The sequence below is a fragment of the Piliocolobus tephrosceles genome, chromosome 8 (assembly GCF_002776525.5).
Source record: "Piliocolobus tephrosceles isolate RC106 chromosome 8, ASM277652v3, whole genome shotgun sequence".
Classification (NCBI taxonomy): Eukaryota; Metazoa; Chordata; class Mammalia; order Primates; family Cercopithecidae; genus Piliocolobus; species Piliocolobus tephrosceles.
The window spans coordinates 83440315-83468294 of NC_045441.1; the positions used below are offsets into that span (position 1 = coordinate 83440315).

General features: G+C 34.6%; 2 protein-coding genes across 2 annotated transcripts in view; one reads left to right on the forward strand and one right to left on the reverse strand.

Moving 5' to 3' along the window:
* The window catches only part of ZNF804B (zinc finger protein 804B), a 581346-nt gene that overhangs the window by 530086 nt on the left and 23280 nt on the right, over nucleotides 1-27980 (reverse strand). The window lies entirely within an intron of this gene.
* TEX47 (testis expressed 47) lies at nucleotides 17864-19514 on the forward strand. The gene is made up of 2 exons (XM_023226714.3): nucleotides 17864-17961; nucleotides 18571-19514. Exon 2 carries the CDS (start codon nucleotides 18675-18677, stop codon nucleotides 19434-19436), a length of 762 nt encoding a protein of 253 aa, XP_023082482.2. The 5' UTR covers nucleotides 17864-17961; nucleotides 18571-18674; the 3' UTR covers nucleotides 19437-19514.

Below are 27980 nucleotides of genomic sequence, written 5' to 3' on the forward strand. Positions count from 1 at the left end.
TAGATAAAATACCCTGTAGATAAGAAAATACATAAGTTTATGTGGATCTTGAGAATATCTCCAACTTACATTTTAAAAAGGATGGGTATGACTTTAAAAATTGTCCAAAGTTTTTAGTATTTAACACAATAAACTTCTTTCCTATGTCTAGACTTTATCCAAGATACATTTTGTTATGTTGAATTTCAACAGAATAATATGGACATCATATATTGGTAGAGAGAAAACAGTTTATATCAAAAACATGAAGAAATTGATGCCATGTAAAAACAACTACAGTAAGAAACCTTAGTCTAGATAAGAAAATATAATAACACTTAAAAATATTTAGCAAACTGAACATAGAGAATTAAACATGTTTTTAAACTTTACATAAGATTTATGGGAATTTTTTTCAATTTTAAAATTAAAACATAATTGACATTACATGTAATTCACCATTTTTTAATTGTAGTAAGAAACACCTAACATAAAATTTACCATTTTAATTATTTTTAAGTTTACAGTTCAATAGTGTGAGGTATATTCACATCTCCAGAACATTTTTTGTGCGAAATAGAAACTTTATATCCATTAAACAACTCCCCATTTTCCCCTCTCCTTGATCTCTAGTAACCACTATTCTACTTTGTTTCTAGGAATTTGACTAATTTAGATACCTCACATATGTGGACTCAAACAGTATTTGGTTGTATGTGTGTGTGTGACTGGATTATTTCACTTGGCATAATGTCTTCAAGGTTCATTCGTGTTGTAGTGTGTGACAGGATTTCCTTCCTTTTTAAGGCTGAATAATATTCCATTGTGTATATGTATATATCATATATACACACATACATATATATACATACACCATATTTTTTAATCCATTCATTCATCAATGTACAGTTGTGTTGCTTCCACTTCTTAGTTATTGTGAATAGTACTGTTATAAACATGGGTGGGCAAATATTTCTTGGAGACCCTACTTTTGATTCTTTTGGCTACATATCTAGAAGTGGGATTGTTGACTCATCTGGTAAATCTATTTTCGTGCTTTGAGGAACCTCCATACAGTTTTCCATGGTGGTTGCACCATTTTACAATCCCACCAACAGTGTACAAGCATTCCAAAGTGTCCACATTCTTGTCAATATTTGTTATTTTCTTTTTCTTGTTTTTTTTTTTTTTTTTTTTTTGATAGTAGCCATCGTAATGGATGTTAAGTGCACACTTATTTACATGGGTAATGGACACTATATTACCAGAAATATTAAAGACAAAATTAAATGCCTTTTGGACTCGATAAAGGTCAATTTCTTTTGGAATGGATGAAGGACAATCTTCCTTGGATTCAAAGGGATGGATTATTGGCTGGTGCCTAAGTACTCAACTGTTATACCATCAAATCTATATTGGCTGTGTTAAGAAAGGCTGTACCACTCCTACATGATTTTAATTACTCTGGTAGAGGCTACTGTAACAGCAGCACTGAGGAAAGAAGGGGAGATTTCCAGGGTATATGAGAATTTATCGACAAAAGATATTACAAGGTATATGATCATCAAAAAGTTCTCAAATTGGTGTTTTTAAATTTTATTTTAAGTTCTGGGGTACATGTGCAGGATGTGCAGGTTTGTTACAGAGGTAAATGTGTACCACAGTGGTTTGCTGCACCTATCAACCCATCACCTAAGTATTAAGCTCAGTATACGTTACCTATGTTTTCTGATGCTCTCCCTCTCCTGTCCCACAGGCCCCAGTGTGTTATTCCCCTTCCTATGTCTACATGTTCTCATTGTTCAGCTCCCACTTATGAATGAGAACATGCGGCACTTGGTTTTCTGTTCCTGTGTTAGTTTGCTGAGGATAATGGCTTCCAGTTCCATCTATGCCCCTGCAACTGACATGATTTCATTCCTTTTTATAGCTGCATAGTACTCCATGGTATACATTACCACCTTTTCTTTATCCAATCTATCATTGATGGGCATCTGGGTTGATTCCATATTTTTGATACTGTAAATGGTGCTGCAATGAACATACATGTGCATTCACCTTTATAACAGAATGGTTTATATTCCTTTGGGTGTATACACAGTAATGGGTTATATTCCTTTGGGTATATACAGAGTAATGAGATTGCTAGGTCAAATGGTATTTATGGTTCTTGGTCTTTGAGGAATCGCCACACTGTCTTCCACAATAGTTGAACTAATTTACATGCCCACCAACAGTGTAAAAGTGTTCTTATCTCTCCGCACCATCTGTTGTTCCTTGACTTTTTAATAATTGCCATTCTAACTGGTGTGAGATTGTATCTCATTGTGGTTTTAATTTTCTCTAAAGATGAATGATGTTGAGCTTTTTTGCATATGTTTCTTGGCTGCAAACCAACAGCCATACAGTTGGTATTTCTGATGACCCCAATGCAACAGATTGATGTAATAACAGGATCTTTGCTAGGTTTGGTCAGAATTAACGTAAGAGCACCTCACACCTTAAACTCAACTGTTTCTGATAGCAAAACTAGCATCTATTTAGTTTGTTTTTTAATAGGTTTTTTTTGTTTGTTTGTTTGTTTGTTTATTCTGAGATGTGGCATTCTAATTTTGGCGGGTTTCTCAGTTTATCCTATCAAGGGTTTAACTAAGAAGCAACTCCTGGACATAAACTGGTTCATCTTTCTGTAGGATAACTTGAAAATATGTGTCAAACCCTTAAAAAACACATAATTATTTTGCCACATATTTTACATCTGAAATTACTTAAATTGTAAACTGAATTAACTAAGATTTAAAGATGTTCATAGACTGTTGCTTATTTTAACAAAATGTAGGCAATTTAAAATGCTGAAGATTGGAAGATTATTTAATAAAGTACATTTGTACACTGGAATTTATGCAGCCATTAAACATAAAGCTATTGCTTTATGGTTTATGCTTTACCGCTTTTTTATGCCTTTTTTTTTTTTTTTAACGTGAGACAGGGTCTCACATTGCTTACCGAAACTGTAATCTCCCTGGACTCAGGTGATCCTCCCATCTCAGCCTCTCAAGTAGCTGCGACTACAGGTGTGCAGCACCACACCTTGATAACTTTTTTGGGGGATTTTTGTAGAGATGAGGTTTTGCCATGTTGCCCAGGTTGATCTCAAACTCCTGGGCTCAAACAATCCACCTACCTTGGTCTCCTGAAGTATTAGGATTACAGGCATGAGTCCCCGGGCTCAGCTCTGTTTTATGATTTTTATATACTTTTACATTGTCTTTAAATATATTTTAAAGTACTTTTAGTTCTTATTGTTATTTTACTAATAACAGGAATTCATAATATGTTACTAAGTGGTAAAAGCAAGGTAGAAAACCATAATTATAATACAAGGCAGAAAAAAAGTATGACTGTGTGAGTGAGAGTGTGCAACATTATCAGGGATACATGTTAACTACAATTCATCATGTTTGAAACTAAACACATCTATACACAATTGCGATTACAGAGGAGTATCACGGAATATGGATAGTGGTTAATTTATCTAGGTAGTGAACATCATCTTCTTGTTGCCTATGTTTGTTCTTTAAATTTTCTATAAGAAATGTATATTACCTGTGTCATATAAAACAATAAAGGAGTGGAAAGTTGGCATCAATACATGAGAGCAATTTCTCAGGTTGGTCCATAGCTACTTGGCCTTTGGTCTCAGAAAGGTCAGGATGGTTACTGATATTGAAGACGGCCACCTTCCACTGCTAAGAGAATCAACTGTGCTGAAAGGCTGGGAACACTTGGGGCAGGAGGCAGTCACTCTTAACTAACTATATGTGTTGACTTCTATCTCCTTACATTCTCATAAGGGAGAAGACAAATCAATACTGTCAATAAAAAAGTGTTCCTGTGTCCTTGAGAGAAGCTTTTATGCATAAAAAATTTCATTGGTTCACTTTGGTTTTAAAGCTTAATATTAAATTTGTCAAATTAGCAAATTCAAAACCTGACTTACCCTTAAGTTTTGAAAGTCAATTTGCAAATTATTAGTCTAGTATATTTTAATAGTATGTTATAAGAGGATTTCAATGGATCATTGGCCCAATTTTTAAAAATCCTTCCTTTAAAGACAATTCCTTTAAAATTGCCTGGCTGACAAATCAAATAGCTCAGAAGGAAGGTAGATAAGTTGATAGATCAGTAGATTGGTAGGTAGGTAGGTAGGTAGGTAGGTAGGTAGGTAGATAGATAGATAGATAGATAGATAGATAGATAGATAGATAGATGACAAACAATAGTAGACTCTGTATACATACATAAAATCTCAAATGTTTCAATGCTGTGTAAAACTTGGAAAGATTTCTATTTAAAATAGCAGATCTAAACCAATTACTCAGTTATGCATTTTAAGATGGAATTAAAAAGCTAACCTGTTACTTAGTATGGCAGATTCTCTTTCACATTAGAGATCCCTAAAATATCAAGTGTGTACACCATTTCTTAATACAAAAATATGTTGCCAAATTTAGTTAATTTAGGTATTTCTACTGTAAATTATAAATCTTCCAGGGTTAAAATAATTTTATCTAAGAAGGAAATAATGATATCACCACAAACAGTTTTGAGGTTACCTTCTTAGTCAATTGAAGATCTATATTGATCTGGGATTTCAACCCAGTTGCTGACTGTATTTTGCCAGTGCGACTAAGGGTCACCTTGAGCCCTATGCATAGTCTATAAAAGGGATTTCATAACTTACCAATGGTTGAGTTCATAACTCTTATAAACCACATAGCCTTACCTAATTTTTAAGTTGTTTAACTTTCATCCTGCTATCAGTACCACTTAATTAAATCTAACATGTTGAGTCACTGCTGCATTCCTTTCTGAAGTCTTTTCAGATGCTTTTCCAGGAGGACCAAAATTTCATTGTATTTTACATATTTTTCACAGCTTTTAATCACAATGTCTACTGACAAATATTTATATATTCACATATACTCTAGAGATATAACGTGAGAGTTAGAAGATGGTTAAATCTCAGTACACTGTTCAACTTAGAGGTGAGGAGATCTCACTTCCTTCTTGCTACTCTACCCTCTACCCTAGACAAGATGACAATATAATACTTACTGACAATGCCTAGGAAAGAAGACCTACTTAAAAAAAAAATCCAGACTACTTTTCTAGTTTACTCTTTTTTTTTTTTTTTTTTTTTTGAGATGAAGTCTCACTCTTGCCCCCCAGACTGGAGTGCAATGGCGCAATCTCAGCTCACTGCAACCTCCATCTCCTGCGTTCATGTGATTCTCCTGCCTCAGCCTCCTGAGTAGCTGGGATTACAGGTGCATGCCACCATGCCTGGCTAATTTCTAGTAGAGACAGGGTTTCACCATGTTGGCCAGATGGGTCTCGAACTCCTGACCTCAGGTGATCCGCCCTCCTCAGCCTCCCAGAGTGCTGGGATTACAGGCATAAGCCACTGTTCCTGGCCTGGTTTTCTTTTCAGAAGAGAGAAAGCAAGTACATATTTGAATGTAAGCCTGATTGCTGGGCCTTCAATGTGGTGTCATTTGAGGTTCACTGTATTAGAGCCACCATGCTGCTCTTCACCCTATGGCTCACACTAACAGCAACCAGATAGTTTACAGCTTAGTGAAGCCTTTTCCACTTCGGTTGTAGGAACCCTTTTGACAAGAGAATTTAACAGTGAAGAAGAAAAATTGCTGCCTTATTTTAGAACAGCTTGTTTATACTTTCCTGAGGGCAGAAAGGTAAAATAGACTTGATTATGCACAAGACTTTACTTTAAATACAATTATTTACTGATTCTCAATCCCAAAATCATGCTGAAAATCTATAAAGCTGTCTATCATCTTATGGAAGAGTTACAGCTTGAGACCTTTGGGATTGTATAGCTCTCACCAACATAGGAGTGCTCTAGTTTTATCTATACCATGAATAAAAAGACACTGGCACCCAGCATCAGGATTATCATCCACTTACTCAGAAAAAAATTAAAAGATTAATTTAAGATAAAGAGATGCTGGCTTCAGACACACTGATTGTATTTCCCAGATATTGCTGCAGCAACATTTTCTCCTCTTAGAGGTTATAAAGTATTCCGAGCGATCATTCTTTTCTACTCACGTAACACAAAGCATTGAAGATTTAATCTAGCTCTTCTGTATGGTGTGGTTGAATTTTATTTGACTTTGCCATCACCCTACCCATACAAAATTCTTTCCCCTTATTTTTTATAACATAAACTTATTTTTGTTCCTTTTATTGTTCACCTTTATATTTTATTATAGAAAAAAATGCTTAACTATAAAATAGTAAAATTATGCCAATGAAAACAAATTTGAAAGTCAAATGGAAAATAGCAATTACAGCCTGAAACTGTTTTAAAAGTTTGCAGAGCACGGCTATGCTTTAGTTTTCCCTTAAAATATTTCATTTTTTCTAAAGACTGGCTTTCTGAAATATAGGTTAAAAGTATAAAGTCATCTTCAGTCAAAAAAGATATAGAATTTTTATTTTTTAAGTCACAAAGAAAACAGTTTTTTGAAGGCAGAGAAGATACACACTAGACCAGAGACCTGCACTTGAATTCCAATATAATAACATGACCATGAAGAATTTTCCTCTTTTTAAGAGGCATAGGTCTTGGAGAATGACCTTATAAAAAATGTAAAAGTAGCCTGGTTCTCAAATAGATCGCTGGAGGAAATTTCTAACAACAAAGATGAGTCACTGAACACAAGTCACACCGTTGGCCTAAACCTCTAGAAACTTATTAAATATCACCTGCCTGAACCTTGTGAGACTGAGATCCAAAATCAGCCTTCAGTTTGGTCAAGAGTCAAAGCTTAAAAGTATGCTTTCTTTCTACTATGATAATGGCTTATTACTGAAAAGTTTTAAGAACTTTTCTAACAACACACACACACACACACACACACACATACACACACACAGACTCAAGTGAGATAGGCATTAAATATGGGTCCATGGTAGATAGATGCATTATTTTGAGAAGTAGATGAGAGATTTAACCCATATAACAATGACTAGGCTAGGCTATTCTCTACCTTATATTAAGGTAGAGAAAATGCCAGATATGAAAGTTAACTTACACTTGCAACTCTGTTAATGATTAAAACAAAGTTACTCTTCCCAGGCAGGGAACCAAACCAAAAAAATGTGGCCTCTCTTAAATCCAAACTATCTTTCATGAAAATGATAATTAAGAACAAATATAATCACAGCAACTGCAATCTATACTCAAGTTCTATGGCTAAAAGAGTTGACAATTTTAAGAATTGGGTAATTCAAATAATTTTAATATTTGACTCTGAAACTAATTATATGATTTTGAGAACTTGCCTTTATAGTTATGCTTTTATTCACCTTGTATGATTAATGTTTCGATTTTTCTGAGTATACCACAACTGAACAGTGGAAGGGATATAGACAATTTAAAATTTAAAAAGTTTAAATAGAAAATACATAGAAATAATGATTTCTACTAGCTAAATCAATGGGTTAGAAATAAGGTCCTCATAGTTAGGTCTGCCACTGTCTTACAAAATGTGTCACTTAAAACCTCCTGAGTTAGGGGGGGAAAAAAAAAAACACAAAGCTATTATCTATATTTCAGCACACAAGGCACACAGAGACCAGAACAGCTTTGCCTAGGAACTCTTGGAACACATACCACTATTGAAATGGTTTCCATGAGGCCAACAGTGGCACATATATAGTCAAGAGGTACTCGTCATTGAGACAAAGAACTATAATGACAGGTGAGACATGGATCAGAGAGGCATTCATGATGATGATGGAGGACAGGTGCCTATACGTCCCATACCACTGCATTCTTACTCTAGGCCCCTAGGAATGTGCTGTCCCTAATGAAGCAGGCACCATCAACACGGTGCTCTACTTCATCACGCTATTAAATTTTCACAAAATAGTCTTCACAAAAAAAGTGACCGTACATTATGTTCACATATATTAAAACAGTGATACATAAGTTTCTCAATTGTCTATGACTGCTAATGTTAGTAGGTACAGTTTCCAAGAAAATGTGAAGGTATCTTGAGTTAAAATAGGCAAAGGGGCTTTAAATTTAGTGGATGCTGGGAAAGTTTCAGGATAATAAAGGCTTGTTGGATAAATTAAAGGCAATCTGCTTAGGCATCTAGGACATACTCAATATTTAAAAATATTTTACTATGTTGTTTTTACTGTACTGCTGCTCTAGTTACATAGAATAAAAACAGTATGTTCTTTAGACTTAGATTAATATTACTGTTACTTTAAAAAGAAATACATTTTAAAGTTCTAAATTCTAGCCTAGACCCTCATTGCATATTTGGAATACAATGATGTTTTAGTAGGGCATACCTGACTATAAAATTTCTGTCTTCCCCAAACTAGTCACCATTAAATGTGTAACTCATCATATAACTTTATTGCTTAAAATATTTAATGGTTCTCAATATTAAGTGTCATAAAATTCAGGTTCCTACAACTTCTTTCAGAATAGCTCTAGCACCACTTTACTGCAACTTTTATAATATATTAAAAAATACTCTAGTGTGATCTATTATCTCACTGTTTTAGTATTTCAGGTATACATGCTTTTTGACAATTTTACATGTAAGCAATTTGAAGTCAGTAATATTGATCTCTTTTTGTCATGGTTTTCTTAATTGCAAACAGAGTATGTTATGTCAGTGGTACCAAGTTCCCCTCCAGCTCTAAACTTCTACTAGTCAAATTTTCTCCATTCCATGTGACAATTGTTCAAAGCTAAACCAAAAGGAAGCATTAAAATAGATATTAGCTTATTGATATCACATTTTAGCATAATAGGTTATATAGGCCTGAGAAATGAAATCGTAAAGCTATTACTCCAATCATAATAAAATTTGTATGTGTAAAGCAACTTTGCTATTACACCAAGATTTTAAGTCATAAAAAACTAAACTCAAATGTGTTGTGTTTATGTCACCCCATGATAATGTGCACTGTGTGTTAGTTAAGTCATAAAGCTTTAGCGTTCTGTCTTGCAAAGAAGCTGAAAAATAAACTGATTAAAAGAAGGTAAAAGAAACATAACTGAGAGTTTAGTGTTATCTGTAGTCTCCAAATCTCTGTATAGAAGTTGACAATCTTAAAACATTTTCGAAGCACACCATACAGCATTCCATTTTCAGATTCCACTTTCCTGGCTAGACACAATGATAGAAAAGACAAAAAGAAACCCAGCATGCTAGTTTTTAATAGGTAAAAACCTAGGATTACTGTACTACTGTTAATCCACTATCTTCCTCCTCTCCAGTTTACTATCAGAGTGCTTTCATTCTTCTTACTGACAAATGTGGAGGAGTGGTCTACCCTCTGACCACTTATTCTCCTTTGATCCACTCAATGCTTACAACCTGGCTTCCCTCAGCTATTTTACCAGATCTACTTTTCTTTAAACCCCTAGGAAATGTAATTCCCAATATTAAATTGTCACCCCAGTCCTTAAGCTTTTTTATCTTTGTTTAGAATTTTACTTCAACCACCAACTTTTAAACCTTTCTCCTGCAGGGACCTTCATAAGCCTGTGTTTTCTTAATTCTCTACCTATTTCTGATTTGTTGTTGCCTCTTTCACTGCTTCTTATTTGCCTGCTCCCTAAAACTGTATGTTCCACAATGTGCTTCTCCACCTTCTTCTTTCCTTTCACTATCTCATGACTTCATTGTTTCCCATGGTTTCAGTTCTACCCTCAATGCAGACAACTATCAAATTTGCATCATAAGTCCAGATTTCCTCCGATCTTCAGATTCATAGTTACATTTATACCTGGATATTTCCATGGCCACTCCACTTCAAGATAATCTACACCAACTGTTTTTCTTCCCAAATCTGGGCATCCTCCTGTATCTTCCATCTTTATTTAAAGAAAAAATGTTAGTCTTCCCAGTTGCTGATATTCAAACCTGAAGTGTCATCTCTAAATCCTTGCATTCCTAACCTCCCATATCCAGTGGATCAAGTCTTGTCTACCTTGGTGACGGCTCGCACATTTTCAGTCTTAGCAACTGCCTTAGTTCAGACTCTATCCAAATGGAGCAAATTCTTTAAAAACTCACCTTTTACTCGGTAGTATGCAAGGTGTCTGGACTAAAATTCCTGGACTGTGTCTTAGTAACTGCCCTGTCTTACACCCTTATATTTTCCTATCTTGACTCTTAGTAGGTCATGATTTCCCTGAGTGAAGTTTCTCTTCATTCAATTTGGTTCATGATCCATCATTTTACAAGTTTTACTCAATAGCAGGCTTTTAGGCTAGACTATCCTAGACTTACAAACAAAGCAACACATGTATCATCATTCACAAAACCAAAGGGATAGCCTTATTTTTTAATGTTATTTTTTTCTGAACATAATAACATAGACACACTTGAAAAATTTGGAAAATACAAAACAAATAGCAGTCCCAAATTCTACCATTTAAAACATGGCTAGATTTCTCTCTTTTCTTGTTTCTATGACTTTTTAAAAATAAGACTGGGAATCCAATGTAAACTTAAAATGGTTTTCAGAAAACCATTTTAAAATTATGCACGGTTGCAGCCTGGAAAACTTAAGGTGGTGCCTTATCATATCAATGTTAGGAGCTTTATTTAGTGCATTTAATGTAATTGGCAATTGCAAAATCCACTTTGCCTGCATATGTAAAAAATACAGATGGTTATCTTGTTGGCCGTATGAAACTCTGTCCTTAATATTCAGTATATACTCCACCTTCATTAATTTCTTCTGCCACAATGTTCTGCCTTAGCACTCAGTTGCATTCTTTTCCTTTTTTTCCCTGTTCATTATGGTTTAAATCTGAGGACCATATGAGGGTAGAAAATATTATCTTTTAAAAAATTACCAAAAATTATATAGGCAAACCATTTTCTTAAAGTTGAAGGACAAACGTCAAAATGTTATTTTCGTTTATAATCTTCTCCCAATCCACTAAACAGAGTTTGGTTAGATCGCAGAGAAAATTACATTCCAGAGTAGTTTTGTTGCTTTTTTTTTTTTTTTTTTTTTTGTCTTGTCCCAGAGATAGAGGGCAACTTTACTACAATTAGTAAGTGTGGTACAGAATTTCATGCAAATGAGGTGTGCCAGCAGTGTGACAATTTTAACATATTTTAACAAAAACAAACAAAAATGAATGCATAAACTTGCTGCTGCTTAGACCACTGTAGCTTCTAGGACCCAGTTTCTTTTACTGATTTATAAACAAAAACAGTTGTGCCTGAACAAAGACATTAGTAGCTCACTTTCGCACTGTTATAAAGGTACTACCTGAGACTGGGCAATTTATAAACAAAAGAGGTTTAATTGACTCACAGTTCCGCATGATTGAGGAGGCCTCAGGAAATTTACAGTCACGGCAGAAGGTGAAGGGGAACAAGGAGCTTCTTCATATGAGGCAGGAGGGAGAGAGGACAGCAGATACCGCCATTTTTAAAGCCGTCAGATTTCCTGAGAACTCCCGTGCTATCACGACAGCTGCAGGAGGGAAACTGCCTCATGATCCAATCACCTCCCATCAGATCCCTCCCTCAACACGTGGAGATTATAATTCGAGATGAGATTTGGGTGGGGCCACACAGCCAAACCATATCAGATCCCAATTTTATTTTTAAATATCTATAATTTTTTATATTATGCTATTCGTTTCAGTGAATAACTATTTTTTCTTCCCTTGAAATATTCTTCAAAATTAATTTCAAGGGCATCATAGTAGTTGTTCATTAATACATATATTCTTTTTTTAAGTTTTTTTCTATAAAAACTATCCTTATATTTCAAATGTTTGTCAGTAATTTTATTTCTTTTTTTAATTTTTTTCTTCATTTAGCCTCAACTTGAAACTCATAATTTTATTTACTTACCATGGGATCTAGAAGAGGCATTACTTAGTCAAAGAGTAGATTTTTAAGCTTATGATTTACATTTGCAAATTGGTTTTCAGCAAAGTTGAAACAATTTATTGTTAAGCCGGCAGAAGGTAAGAGGGCTCACTTGCCAACTGCAGAGTTCTTAAAAGGGCTCTGGGTGCCTCTAGTATTTCCCATCTCCAATTCCTCTGCACTTCACGGCAACTTCCTTAACACAGTTATGATTATGGGTACTCAAGAAATTCTTGTGATTCTCTACTATCCCCAGAGTAAAATTGAAACTTCTGAGCGTGGCATCGAAGTCCTCCACAAACTCGTTCCAACTTACTTTTTTTTTCCCCTCTCTTCCCCATGACTCACCCTCTAGCAGTTCCACTCCTGGCTACATTTAGAATCACCTGGAGAGGTTTTACCAAACAGACACACCAGGGTTCCATTCCAGACTAATTAAGTAAGACTGGGAACTGGCTTTTTGAGTGCTGGGTGGGTGCACCAAAATCTTGCAAATCACCACTAAAGAACTTACTCATGTAACCAAACACCACCTGTTCCCCAAACACCTATGAACATAAAATTAAATAAACAAGAAACTCTCCACTAGATTATTCTAATAGACAGTCATGGTTTGAATCACTGTGAGTTAGCCTCTTCTTTCTTAAAGTGAGGTATGTAGAGAGACTGGGAGACTACTGGTCAAAAATACAAATTTTTGGGTCTCACTTTAAGACTACTAATTAGACATTTTAGGCCTAGAGACCAGGAATCTTCAGTTTAACAAAATTTGCAGATTCTGTGGTTTGAGGACTAGTGCTTTAGCTAAAACACATTTTTTCCATTTTCTTAATGATGTGCCACACTTCCTATCTTTAACATATGCCCTCTGCTCTTTGTGCTTTAAACACACACACACACACACACACACACACACACACACGTCATATCTACTTTTTAATCCCAGTTTAAATGCTCATTCTTCCAGCCAGGTTTAAATATTGCTGAATTTTGTGCTTTCATTGTTTATATCTTTGCACTCTTATATACGCCCATCCAGCCCTGTACTAACATAGTCGTGGGGATCTTAAGATCCACTAACAGAATTAAATTTTTCATGTGCAGATAGAATATCTGATTCACAAGAATATTTCCATAGAGTCTGGCACATTTGTCTACAAATAGTAGATAGATTATTACTATGTTAAATGTTGTAATCAAATAACTAAATGTTCCTAGCCTGCGCTCTCCTTGATAAGTAATTACCAAACACTGTTCCATAATACTATTGAAGTGAGTCAATGAAAGAGAAAGTAATCTAGTTTGGGTTTTTGTTTTTGTTTTTCTTTTTTTTTTCTTGGAGGGGGAGTATCTTTTTCAATAAATATTCAAATACCTAGTGATTTGATAACTAAGCTCACTCAGATTTGCTTTGCTAAATCAAGTATTTTTTTTTTGTCTACTCAATAGCTTGTTATATGTGATCTTAGTGAAAGGCTCTACCCAAGTTGTAAGCCATTTATTTAGATGATTAGTTCTCTTTGACTGATCATTTTGATATAAGACATAAAGTGAAAGGAAATGATTTAGAGTGTTTTGTTTTGCTAGGACCCGAGCACAGGTGAGAGTTTAAAGTCTGGTATCCCAGATGGAAATCAACTTTAGTAAATGCACAACCTCACATTTTAAAGGAATGAATGTGAGACCAATTCATGAAGCTGTCCCTCAATCCTGTTTCTCTGAAGGCCATGCTCAAATGAGAACTCTTTCACTAAGGTTTCTAAGAAAACTCCAAATTCACCCTTTCTAAATCGGTGTTTCTAAAGCACTAAATATCATTTGCATGGTATTTATTGTTTTTCCCTGTTCTGTCTCAAGAACATCTCAGATTCATGTACATTTCATCACCTGTACCTGACTCTAAGCTCCTGAAATTAGGAAGTAGGTATTTTTCAGACTCATATTTCTTATAGTGCCTAATGATATTGCCTGGCACACAAAAGGCATCAATAAATCTGAGACAAATGAGTAGATAATAACAGTAGATAAATGCTGCTGAAACCTAGCTATAATGTAGAAGTTTTTCTTTAAACTTACTTTATCCAAACCATAAGCTATCTTTTGGTTTGGATATCATCTCATCTCATAGACAAGGGGAAGAATTACACTATGGTCATGGATAGAAATAGTAGATAATTTACCTCCTCTTTACCCAGGTACACAGAATATGGAGGCTGCTGAGAGAAGATTTTAGTTGTGTGCAAAATACGTAACTACTCTACATTTTAGTTTACTCCTCTATAAATTGTAGAAAAGTTTCTATCTATCATATAGGGTTACTGTTAAAAGTAGCCTGGTTACTGTATGTAAAAGTATCTAGTGCATGGCACATGGTGAATAATAAATAGTATTTAGTTGTTTTAATCCTTTCTGTCTGGCTTACAAAAACAAAAAGGACATGATAAGTTTGTTTATTCAGAAGCATTTGGTTCTGAAAAATGAAACCAGGGCATAAAGTATATCAGTAATAGTAAGGTGTACTGTTTGACACGAGTTACAAGTACATGCTATGTATTAATGTGAGATAAGTTGAATTAAAAAGGTAGGTAAGTAGAATAATTGAAAGAAGACTTGGCATCCTAAGCTTCTGTTAAGATTCTGTGACTTATCGGTTGTTTGAACTTGAATTTGGATAGCTATTCTAAACAGATCATTCTGGGTAGAATAACACAAATGCTTCTTTATCCAGATACATAGACAGATAGAAGAGTTCTCTTTAGTTGCCACCTGAGGGTAAATAACTTACCCTTAATAGATGGCACATAAGGATTGTGGCACCTGGGCACTTAAATGCTGAATGTCCATTGAGCAGAGAGTATACAATTCTAATTACACATGACAATGACTCAAAAACTGTCTGAATTGCATGTTGCTTCTACTTCTATCTAGTCAGAACTTACCCTTGACAGTTCAGTGTGACTGATGAATGATAAGGAAATAAATTGCCTTTAAACTTTTCAGGTAGCCATGTGACAATGAAGCTCAAATTTTGAGGAAGCAACCCAACAGGAAAAAAAAAAAAGAAAAAGCATTGAAAATGGAAAATTACTTTGGGAAAATTGAATACAGATGTCAAACTATCCACGGAGATTGCAAACTATTGCTTCTGAATGTATTAGTTTGAACCACACAACATTGTCTCTACTTGCCTTTTTTGACTTACAGTAATGATAGTTCATATGTTTTTCGAGATAACAACAATTAGGCTTTGTTAAGATATTATCACTCTTTTGAAGAAAGGATAGCTTAGTTGATTTTCTATAGAGTTGGGGGAGAATCATAGAAGAATGAAATATCATTCTTCTATTAGGTTTATACTGGAGGAATCTAGATATGTGAAATGGAAGGAAAACAAAAAGCACACATGGTAAGAAAAGGTTACCACTAAGCTTCTTTTGATAGGAGCAAAAAGTGGAAAGACACATGTGATTATCAGAGAGATATTGTGTTGGCAGTATTGATCAGAGTGGGGAGCTATGATCTGGAAGAAGGGGGAAGTCATCAAGGTTGTGATACCCATGGAAATAGAAATCTTAAAAAAGAGATTTGGAGAAAGCAGTGCACAATAACTAGATCTGGAGGAGAGTGAGCAAAGCCAGAAGATAAAGCAAGCAGAACTATGAAATAGTTTTTATTATTTATTCTGAGATTCAGGGAATCCAAGAAGATAGTGGGAATCAGACCAGGTGAGTTAACAATCTTGTTCAAAACTCTATACTACATCACTCTCATTTGCTGTGGCAATTCTTTATATTTTGAGAACATAATTATAATAAAAATATGTAAATGAAGTCAACAGAAAGTTGAGGTGGAACAGTACATCCTGGGGTTAGCCTTATGTTGAGGGGTAGTTCTTGACCATGTTTGGGAAGAAATTGGGCTGTCAGTAAGGAAAACAGTGTCATGAAGAGGAAGAATCTTACCTGTGTACAAAAGACTAGTTCGAGTTTGTGCACTGAAAAGGGGCTCCTGGGTGGCAGTGTCTCATAAATTCTCCTACTGACTTTCATCAGTAGCTGTGTTAGGTAACAAATCACACCATTGCATGTCCCCATGTTCTCTCTGGCTTAATCCATCAATGGGAATTGGAAATAAATACCGGAAGTCCCTCTGGACGTGGTGAAGGCAGAGGCTTTGCCTCCCAGGATTCTATGGAGGGGAAATAAGCAGGGAGGACTTTGTAAAATCAGAATCTTTTTAACCCTATAAAGTAGATGTGTCAAAGGGCTTACGGTTTCACACTCTTAGCTGAATTTTTGGGGTGGAGAAATCTAGAAATACTGTGGATAGAGACCCTTATTATAATCCAAATAAAGAAGTAGGACTATGAAAGAGATAGTGTAAATCAAGAACTCTTAAGGCATATTAAAGTGAGTAAAAAGACTTAGTAACAGAATAGAGTTGGAGTATATAACTTAGGGGAAACATGAAAAAATAATACCAAGGATTTTGGCCTGGGAACTGAGAGGAAAAAAAGTGTTAATTTAGACACAAGTGGGGTATTTGTAAAGGAAAACATGTTCAATGAGGAAAATAATTGTTTAAATGTTTTCGTTTTAAATTTGAAAAGACAGAGTTACGTCCAAGGAGAGAAGAGTTGTGAGTAAGTGACTGGAGATAATAATTTGAGAATTTTCTGTGCGAAAATAATCTAGAATGAGATCCCGGTTTCTTCTTCTTTCTCAACCCCAATCAACTAGTTGTGTCTAGCTTGAGCCTCAGATTGTAAAAGATTTTTAGTCCACAGCTGAGCTCAGCAGGAAAGTCCCATGATCACTTTCCAATTTCAATCATGCAATCTAGTGGCAAGAGTGACTTTAAGGACCACTTACCTGCCCTCACAAAAGAGACATATAGATGGTACTGAGCTAACTGGGCAAAGAAGTAGAGCAGGCATGAGCGCAGATCCTCAGCATTTTCCAGAGTTGGGTGTGGGAAGGTATTACTGGGTGAGGCCACATATAGAGATTTAGAAAGAAATCCAAGAAAGTGCAGGATCATAGAAACCAGGAGAAGAGAGAAAGCCATAATGAAGGCTCCGGTCAACATGGACACATTCCTCCAGCAAAGCTGTTAAGAAGAATGAGAGTGAGATAATAACTAGAGTGGACAATGACATGGTTTGGCACCATGGTTTACATCTTGGGAAAGATTGTATTGCTTCAGGGAGTGACAAAGTGAATCACAATGAGGAAGAATAGTCCATTTTTATGTATTACACAATTAAATAATTATTAAGTCACCTCTCTACCTTCATTTACTTAGATAATTTATCATTTTATTTTCATTAAAATCAGATCATTAGTTTGGATAGTACAGACCTCAGGGAAAAAATTACTCTTAGGTTTGTTAAAAATTGAATAAACGTGTTTTCTAAACTTGTTTTAAAATTATTGTTTAGAACTCATGTGGATGCAATTTTAAGAGATGCATCTCTTAAGACACACTTTTAAGAGGTGCATCTTTTCGGATACAATTTTAAGAGGTGCAGCTCTTAAATTCACATTAAGTTAAGTAAGCCAAATCTTACTATAGAAGTTTCTCATCACATATTCACCATTACATAGATTCAGATACGTGTTCTTAAGTCTTTAGTTAGTGTCTAAGTAGAACAGAGGAGTTCTACAACCACATTTTTATTTATCAAAAAGAAAATAAGAAAGGAAAAAGATGTCCAGATTCTCACCATCTGTCTGACTTACAAATGCACCTGTCTAAAAATAAACCATTCAGGAATAAGCCATTCACACTTCCTCTGCAGTGACTTTGAAATGTTTGTCGAGATACCCGTATTAAATTAAGAAACTTGGCGCTCTGGTCCTTTAATGGTGCTGACATTCTGACTCACATATGCCCGAGGGAAGGCGGAACACAGGACAGCTGAGAACACCAGAGAACTGGCAGTTGGGAGCCTGATGGAGGACAAGCAGGGCCTGGAGGACAGGTACGTGACAGAAGCACAGGAAAAAAAAGAAAAATCGTAAGTTGACCTGGAAAACAATTTGAGGAGATTTGTAAGCAAAGTAAGTTAAAGTAGCAGAATACTTTCATGTAGCCCTTAACAACAACAACAACAAGAAAAAAAAAAAAATAATAATAAAGGGGGGGAAAAAGAATCATTTCTGAGATTTGTCGATAGGAGGAAAAACAAAGAACCAAAACTTTTCCCTTGAAATGTGTACTGTTATTAATCAAGGAACGTTATTAACTATTAGGGTCCTGACTAAAGGTTACATAGCTAATTAGGACTTAGAAAGCCTTGGATTTTTAAAAAAGAGTTATAGACCAGTTAGATTTATAAAAGAAATTGGAATAATTACCATTAAAAATACCATTTTTTAAAATTTGTCTTATAAAGGACAATCTGTAATCACCATTACATGACATTTACAAAGTTTTTTCCTAGGATATGATTTAGCTCTTTCATTGTAAACTTTCACAAAAACTCTATAGTTTGAATATTGTTTTAACATTATCTTTCATTTCAAAGATATTGTTTCCTGATAAAACTGGCAAAAGATTGGGATTTTGCTATTTAGTAACATTTGACAAACTGTGATTTACTCTTTTTTTTTTTTTTTTTTGTCAGAAGAAATGAAAACAAGAGTTCATCACTACAGAGGCACCCTGACAGCGTAAATATCATGAAAAGCTAAAAACTAGAATCATCTGGTAAAATAAATAAGACTCATCATGTCCTTTTCGGTCCGTAACCAGAAGGGTAGCAAAAGGCCTTTGCCCCTGGGGCCTCATCTTTTGCTCCAAGTCCCACGTAGCAATTACCTGCACTTTCAAGAGGAGAAACAACGACTACACCTAAAGAAATTCCTTCTTCATAGGATGTTTCTAGTGGCCAAGATACAAGCAAAGGCAGAAAGAAAAGATGTTGCTGACTACTATGAACAAGTGTTTCAGTCAGTTTTGAAACATCACCTGGGAGAAACAGTGACAGGATTGCTGCTCATCTATCCTACTTCCATTCTGCATATCCTCGAGTCCTCCAGCGACACTCTCTACCAAGTGCTTTTAGATTATATTGACCATGACAAAGATGAAACAGAATTTTTTATTCAACAAATGAAAATTATAGTCATTTCTCATAACATTCCAATGAGGCTTTTTATGCAATGGCATGTTTCAGTGATAAAAGTGCCAGTAATGTATCTCGATGATGTGACACAATCACAGTCCCTAAAAGAGGTCATCACAGATTTTCTCACACAAACTCATAAACTGTCACTCTATCTTTGCAAGACTATGAAAGTAGGCACTAAAGGACCAGGCGATAACTTACACCAAGTTGCACCTGACCTACTCCTCCCAGAACAAATCATAAAGTACTTGTGCAAATCCGAAGAATTCATGGACCCAGCAACATTTATAAACATGTATAATAGACCTATACACATCATGCTGGATTCTGAGGTGGTATGGCCTGCTCCTTCACGTTTCTAGGATTGAGAGGGATAATGTGCTCATGTCTCTTAAGGAATTTGTGCTACTTAAGTAAAGAAGAAAACATTCTTAAAGTTACTTGTCCCTTTTAAAAGAAAAGAAACAGAACATTGCAATATACATGGAGGTAATATATTTATCTTCACAGAGTATGTTGAACTAAACTTAAAAATGTATCTATTTGTTGTGATATTAGTGTTCAATACATTATTTTACTAGGTACATGGGTTTAATAAGTTTATCGTAAGTTCTCAAATATTAACATTATTTTCATGAATTGACACTTTTCAAAAACAAAAAACATGGATGAAAAAAGACAAATGAAATTCAGATTATCATCCAATCCCTCAACAGTTAACAAATAATCATGACTACATACCAGAAGTACAGTGTTCTGAGGGTACAAAATAGAGAAGAAAAATCCCACCCTTGAGTTGCTTGCAACCTAAGGTTAGAGGAAAGTACATGTAGAAGTAGTTATGATATGATATGTAATGTAATATAATATATCATTATAGCAGCAGTATATAGGAAGGGCTTTGAGAGCACAAGTGAAGAAATAATCACTGTAAAATTCCTGCATTCAGAAAGCAAAATCTAATTATCAAAAATATTTCCAAAGCCCACATATCTGGCCTGTACAATCAAGAGCATTGAGACCATTATAAAGCTACAGAAAACAATAGCTATTTGGAATGACAAGAAAATACATTATCAGATGGCATTGTGCTACTCCATGCAACATCATTTATTAAACATCCCTCTATGTTACAAACATTTGCCAGGCGCTAAGGGATATGGCAGGGTACACAGAAAACATTATCTGCCCACTATTAAAACTTACTTCTAAATGATTTTATGTAAAATAAAAAATCTGGTTATTTTCTCAATTCACTTTCTAGAAAGTAGCTAAGTATATATAATTTCTATATGACCAATTTCAAGTTGATCCCATGAATACTTTTTGCATTGTTTAAAAGTTTTTAGCTTATTTAAACAATTAATTGACATCAACATTTTGAATACTGCAATGATATATGTCCCAAATTACCTTAATATCTTATGAAACAGACTTTGGAGTTAATGGAGAAAATACTTATATCATAGTTTTAATTTTTATTATTTATTTAATTTTTAGCTTATTTGGGGACCAAACCAAACTCATTGTGCACCTCAAATTTTTCGTTTGCAGAAAATTTTGTTCTGCATATGAAAATACTGACCAAATTTTATGTAACAAACAACATGTATATAATACACAAAAATGAGATGCATCATTGTTATATAACAGAATCAAATTTTAGGAAAGACCATTCTATTTTCCAAATTTTGTAATACATCATTAATTAGAATGGTGTTTTTCACTTTTAACCGAACTTGAAGTTTCTTTCAAGTTAGTAATAGAAAAAAAAATGTTTTAGACAAAATGAGAATTCTTCTAGCTAAGAAAGAGTATATAACTTTCAAAATTTATATCAATTTAGAAAAAAACACCTAATATTGATCAGCAATATGCTATCTATTCTTTAAACTGTGAAAAAGACACAGGGGCCCATCAATAGTAAATGATCGGTGATAAACTGACTGGAAACGTAAGTAAATATTTTCCCAGCCAAAAAAGGAATAGAGAAAACGTTTAACAAAGATATACTCCTTGGTCCAGGATTAGAATGAATGTGAAAGTGGTTTGGGAGAGAAGACCAGCATATATAAGAGAATAATGGATAATAAATGTTTATTGGATCAGATAGAATTTCTTTAGCAGGGTGAATTTTGTTTGGGAATAGTATTTTCTAAAGTTAGCTAGTGAATAGAAGTTTAGGTTTTGGATAAAAAATTGTATGTTTATAAATAAGAAATTATGGCATATTGTATTTTCCGGAAATGGTTACTGCAATATATCCAATCCCACGTGCCTTTCTTAAAACATGAGCTTGATATTCCTCCCATTGTGTAGTGGCTTCTAACTCTCTCCCCTTGAACGCAGGCAAACCTCTTCAGTGACTGCTTCAACCAATAAAATACAAAAGAAATGATTCCGTGTGATCTCGAAGGCTAGGTCCTAAAAATGTTGTGCGCTTTGCCTTGCTCACTTGAATGCTAGCTCCTGGAATTCAAACACTATGCTGTGAGAAATCCAGCAATTTCAGACAACATCCCGAGCTGAGGTTGCAGCCAACAGCCCCTATCATCCACTAGACATGTGACCCCAGATCCCAGGCCTCCAGTAAACCTAGCAAGCCAGCTCAGCTGACATTGTGTGGAGAAGAGATAAGCTGTTTCCACTGAGTCCTGCCCAAATTGGAGTTCCATGAACATTAGTTTTATTGTTTATTTAACCACTAAGGTTTGGGTGAATGATTATGCAGCACTGTGGAAAAATAATACATATGTAATCGGGAAAATAATATACATGTATATAAGCTCTTTGTATCATTTATTATTCATTAATTTATGTACCAAAATTTATTGGATAGCTACTGGTAAAAATGTACTAGTAGGCCAATCACTGTGCTAGTCACTGGATGTGCAAGTAGCAATAAGATATATATTCACCACACTGCCTGGCATAGATTTTTTTATGGGTCTATAATACTTTTTGGTGTGAGAAATACCAATAGAAACCCAATTCACTAAGCCAAAAAGAGAATTATTAACAATCTTAATCATTTTTGGAAGAAGTTATAGGATATCTGTCAACAATAAAATTGCTGATTTACTTCGTATATCGTAATTTTAAAGAATCCGTGAAGGCTCAACTATGAACATAACTGGAAAATAAACATATTGTGACTAGAAATAATTTCAGTTACTTATTTATTTGTTCATTTTTGTGAATACATCAGAATGAATTTATTCAAATAAATTTACCCCGTATAGGAGTCACTTCTGGAAGATTTGTATTTGTCCAGCTGAAAACATTTTGTGACTCAATGGCAGTTTAATAAAAGGAGGTTTATAAATCAAAGGGAGATCGAATATTTTAATTATATCTAATTTTTGATCTCCAAATTATCATTACACTCCAACTTAATTAGTAACTTTAAGATTTGATCTCCATATAGAATTTTTTTTTAATCTATACTCACTCTCAAAGACAGGACTGCTGTCACTGAACATATTAAAAAGAGAGTGACAATGCTTCTAAGGGGAAGCACAAATTGTTTTCAGTAACAAATGAGTTATTGAGATACTTATATAGGTTACTAATATAATGTCTTTAAATTGGTCTCATTTAGCTGTGTATGTTTGGGTATATTTGATAAAATCCAGAAATCTTATCTTCATGCCTTGCAAATTTAGCTTAATGAAATCTAAAAATGTGAACTTTTAAACCTTAGTGTGACTCATAAGGTAATTCTTAATGGAAATAATAATGGAATGAAGATACATGCATGTATATGTTCATCACATCCCTATTTACAATAGCAAAGACATGGAATCAACTCAAATGCCCATCAATCATAGACTGGATGAAGAAAATGTTATATATATGTGTGTGTGTGTGTGTATATATATGTATATATGTGTTTGTATATATATGTATATGTGTGTGTATATACACACACACACATACCATAGAATACTATGAATATATACTATACATAAAAAGGAACAAGATCATGTCCTTTACAAGGACATGAATGGAACAGAGGGCTATTATCCTTAGCAAACTAATGCAGGAGCAGAAAACCAAATATCTCATGTTCTCTCTCACTTATTAGTGGGAGCTGAATATTGAGAACACATAGACACAGGGAGAGAAATACACACTGCAGCCTGTCAGGGGTACGAGGGGAAGGAGATCATCAGGGTAAATAGCTAATGCACGTGGGGCTTGATACCTAAGGGATGGGAAGACAGGTGCAGCAAACCACCATGGCATACATTTACCTATGTAACAAATTTGCACATCCTGCACATGTATCCGGAACTTAAAATAAAATAAAATAAAAATTTTTAAAAATAAAGAAAGCTATAATTGCCTTAAAATAAAATGTTAAATACAATAAAAAGTACATAATTTAACCCAAACAGAAAAATGAATATTTAACAGTGTGAACATATAATATTTAATATTCATGTAACAACAGACATATAACATATACTTATATAAAGCCAATGATCATATTACATTCAAGTGGTGTGGCTAGCACCATTCTAATTCTTTTCTTTTTATATGAATACTTGACAACAGACTGCCCTGTTGATGATCCTATCCTTGTTTCAGAGTTGACATTCAAGAAGGTAATAGATTTCTTGCAGAATAACTTAAACAACATTATTTGAAAGGAAAAACTCTTCCAGGGTGAATTCTAACATTCTACTATCATCACTTTAATAAAAAAGGCATCTGGATACCTTCATGGAGCATCATTGCTTAATACAAATAGAATTTGACATCCAGTGACTGTATCATAACTCTACAAACACAAAATCACATTTCAATTAAGTTAAACCGATCACTAGCAGTTGAATGTCCCAATTTCCACAAGGAAGTGGAAATGAAGCAGCCTATCACCAACCTCACATAGCCAAGTACTTTCAAATCATTTCATATTGTATTAAATAATTTAATGCAGAATTAAAGTTCTCCCCCTTGTGGTCAGTTACTTAAATTTCCTGATTGTGGACAGGATGTATGTAGTAAATACAGTGCACAGATTTTAAGAGCATACAGAGAGAACCCAAGAAGCACCTTTCAAATATCTGTTTGACTCCTCTTATTCCACAGGTAAAGATTCTGAGACCTAAACACATAAAGGTGTTTTGCCAATGGTAAAAGGAAGTATAACAGTATACCGGTATAACTGTAACAGCAGTAACAGTAAAAGCAAGTTAACTGTATTCTCCCATTTAGGGTCTTGTGATCATTAACTTCACCACATTAATTATGCCAACATTTATTCCTCTACAAGTAAGTAACTTTAAGCAAATTATGCCTGTCTACTCACTTTTTCTCATCAGTTTAGAATTTTTAATTGGTATGGGCAGTTTAGAGTATCTGAGAAAAATTTTATATTGGCTGGCCTCATGTTGAGTTACTATATAAAAAAACTAGTTCTTATTACTGTTCTCTGTGTTTTCTTATTTATTTGAAAGACCAAGTTCGATACATTTTATTTTAGTTATTTGTTTTGTTGTTAATTTCTAACAATGGTTGTACTTTGGATTTATTAATATGCTTTCGCTAGTATGTTTCCATATAGATAGAAACTTAAAAGAGATTTTCCATATAATTTAGACAAATATATTTTATTTAAGCATAAGTAGCTACAAATTTCAAATGAAAAGAAACCATTTTTAACTGAATGTGAATATTTATAGAATTAGTTCACCTATATTTTCAGTTGAAAAGATTACCGTTTATCCTTAAAGAGGATATGAAGAGAGTAATAGTGTTGTCAAGGCATCCTTCTCTTTCCCTGATCACTCTAGTTGCATGCTTCTCTAATGCATTCTAATTAATGCCATGACCTCAACTCTCATCTAAGAGATAATGACTTCAAATACATATTTATATCTTCACTAATTCATTTAACAAATATGTATTGTACAACTATGTTGTCTGCATTGCTGCCTACACCCTGAAGATACAATGGTAAAAAAAAAAACAAGGCCAGTGTTTCCAGTGGGCATATACTCTGGAAGAGGAAAACAAACAAACAAATAGAGAAAATGATTTCAGATGATTTCATGTGCTCTAAAAAAAGTCATAATATTGACAGTGACTAATGGGTCTGGTTTACATTTGGTGGTCAGTGAAGCCTTCTCAAACTGAGATTTGAATGAAAAGAGCTGGGATGGTAATGGTCAGAACATTCCATATGACAGAAAAAGTGCAAAGGCACTGGGGAAGGAGCAAGCTTGGTGTGTTGAAGGACAGAAGGAATACCAGAGAGACCAGAGTACTGGAAGCAAGAGGGGAGGGAGGTTGGTGAGAGTGGCCAGAGATACACTATGTAGGGACTTGTAGGCTTAATTAGGGGGTCTGGATTTAATTCTATGTGTTTTCTTCACTACTACACCAAATTCCACCTGGCCTCCAGGCCTCATGCAGGGCCTTCTCAAGAAGTCCCACTGGAACTCCTCAGGCATCTGCATCTCCACATGCACTAGATGAATGCATCATTCCCTGCTGCCACTACTCCTTCAACCTACCCCTCCCCACCCCCTCCTTGTTGCTATAAAATGAACCACTCTCCACACAGCTGCTAAGTCAGAAATTCAAAAATTATCCTAGATTCCTTTATTTCTTTGTATGATTGACAGCCAATCAATTCAATCCTCATTTATTTTCCAGGGTATTCCCATTGTCTGATCTTGTTTCTGTGCCCTGCTTAGGCATTTTCCTTGCTCCAATTTCTTCTTCCTATTCTCTCTTCTCAGTTATATCATGTTTCTCTCAAACATAAAGACAGTATTGCATAAGGTTTAATCAAGAGAGCCATTCTGGTGTCAAATTGCTGAATTGAAACCGGATTCTACAACTTTGTAGAAGCGTAATTTGTTTCTTTACCTTTCTGTACCCCAGTTTCCTCATCTGCACAATGAGAGTGATAACAGGATCTATATTTTACGATTTAGTAAATTAATAGCAATTTTCTAAGTAATAAAATTCATAATATTTTTAAGTAATATTCTCATCTTTTAAGTAATATTCTCAGATTCATCTTTCACATATACATGTAAACTCCTAGTAATATAAGGCCTTTAAACTCAATGGGAAGGAACATCTTTAAAGAAGTGTGCATAAACACTTATTCAGAGTTCACTATTTGGTTAACAGTTAAATTCACAGTAATTTGTGAATAGTCAGCACTCAATAAATGTTATTCCCCTGATCAAAATTTTTCAATGGATTCCATTTCACCTTCAGGATAAAAAGCAAATCTGATCCATGCTTACTTTGCTCCCCAGACTCACCTTATGGTTTTCTCTTGTTTCTTTCTCCTTTCTCATTCTCTTTTCTCACACTTTGTTCTCCAACATTTCCCTAATTTTTCCATGCTCTTTGCCATTGTCACCTTTCCTCACTTCTCTTAGCAAAATTCTGCTCATCAATCAAATTATGTCCTCTGTGAAGACTGGCAAATTCAAGGTTTTTTCTGTCCTCACTTGACATGGTACTCAACTGCATTGTAGCAACTCTGCTGCCATGTTTGTGTGCACACTCATCTTCCTGCCAGCAACTCGTAAACAGTTGCCATGGCCTTTTTTTCATTTATATCTTTAGTGCTTCATCACAAAAAGGAATCATTTAAAATATCTGTAAAAATTATTCCATAAGGTTAATTTTACTTTTATCAAAAGTGTTATGCAATCTTATAAACAGGCCATTATCAATATTTTCATTATTGAAATGGAAATCAAATAATTTTTGTTGGATTTATCAAACAAAAATTGCTCCTTCCTGGTTGGATATCTCCATATTGATATCTTCAGATGAGGTGTAGGTCATATAAATTATATTAAGTCTTATTCCTTGTTGAAATAGCTAGGTACTAACAGTATTTTCTGATATAAGTGAGCAACTCCTAGGAAAGAAAACAGAATAAAAGCAGTTTGATACATTAAAATAAAGGAGGAGTTACCCCAAAGATGATTCTTAGCCTGAAATCTCCGATATCTCCCCTTAATCTTATATCTGCATTTAGTAAAGAGAAGAAAAATCAGCAGTGCTTATTGAGCTTAATTTCTTTCCTTAATCAAATAAAAGTCATTCAAACATTAATCCAAGAATTATTTATTGATTGCCCATTATATGCACAGTCATATCCTAGGGACTGTGGAAGACACAAGCACATAAAGGGCTCTCTATAGCCGTCCCCAAATTCACTGGTATAGCATCTACTCTATTTGCAATTAAAAAGTAGGTGCCAAGGTGTCCTTTGGTATTATATTGAAATAGCTTGCCCACTATTTCTCTCAATTGGTACTGGGAGTACCTGACAAATATTACATTTTATTTTCTCTCTGCATTTAGTTATTCAGCAAGGATGAACTGAAAAATGGTGTCAGGCACGTTGCCAAGCATCAGCAGGGGTACAATCACAAGCAAAATAAGCATAATTTCTACCTTAGAGAGTATGCAGGATCTTTCTCCCTTCACCCCAGACATATAAAGAAGTTAAAAAATTATAATAACTGTTGTCATGCTGGAAGTCCAAGTTTCAATGGTTTTCTAACTTCACCTAATTTAGAAGATCAGGGGATGCCTCTAAGAGAACAAAGATACAGAGATTTCTGAAAGTTAAATAGAAGTAAGCCAATTAAAAGTCAAGGAGTAGGAGGGGAGTGTTCCTGGCAGAGGAGACTGTATGTACATATCTATATATGTATGTATTCTAGCAGAGGGATATTCTAAAATCTGAAAGCAAGAAGATCCATACCATGTTGGGAGAACTGAAAGAATTTCTACAAGGCAGGACCTCAAGTACAAAGGGGAATCATGAGAGATGAGGCTGGATAGCAAGGTATGGGGTCAGATTATGCAGACATTTAAAGTGGAATAAAGAAGTATCATGACATTATCTTAATAGA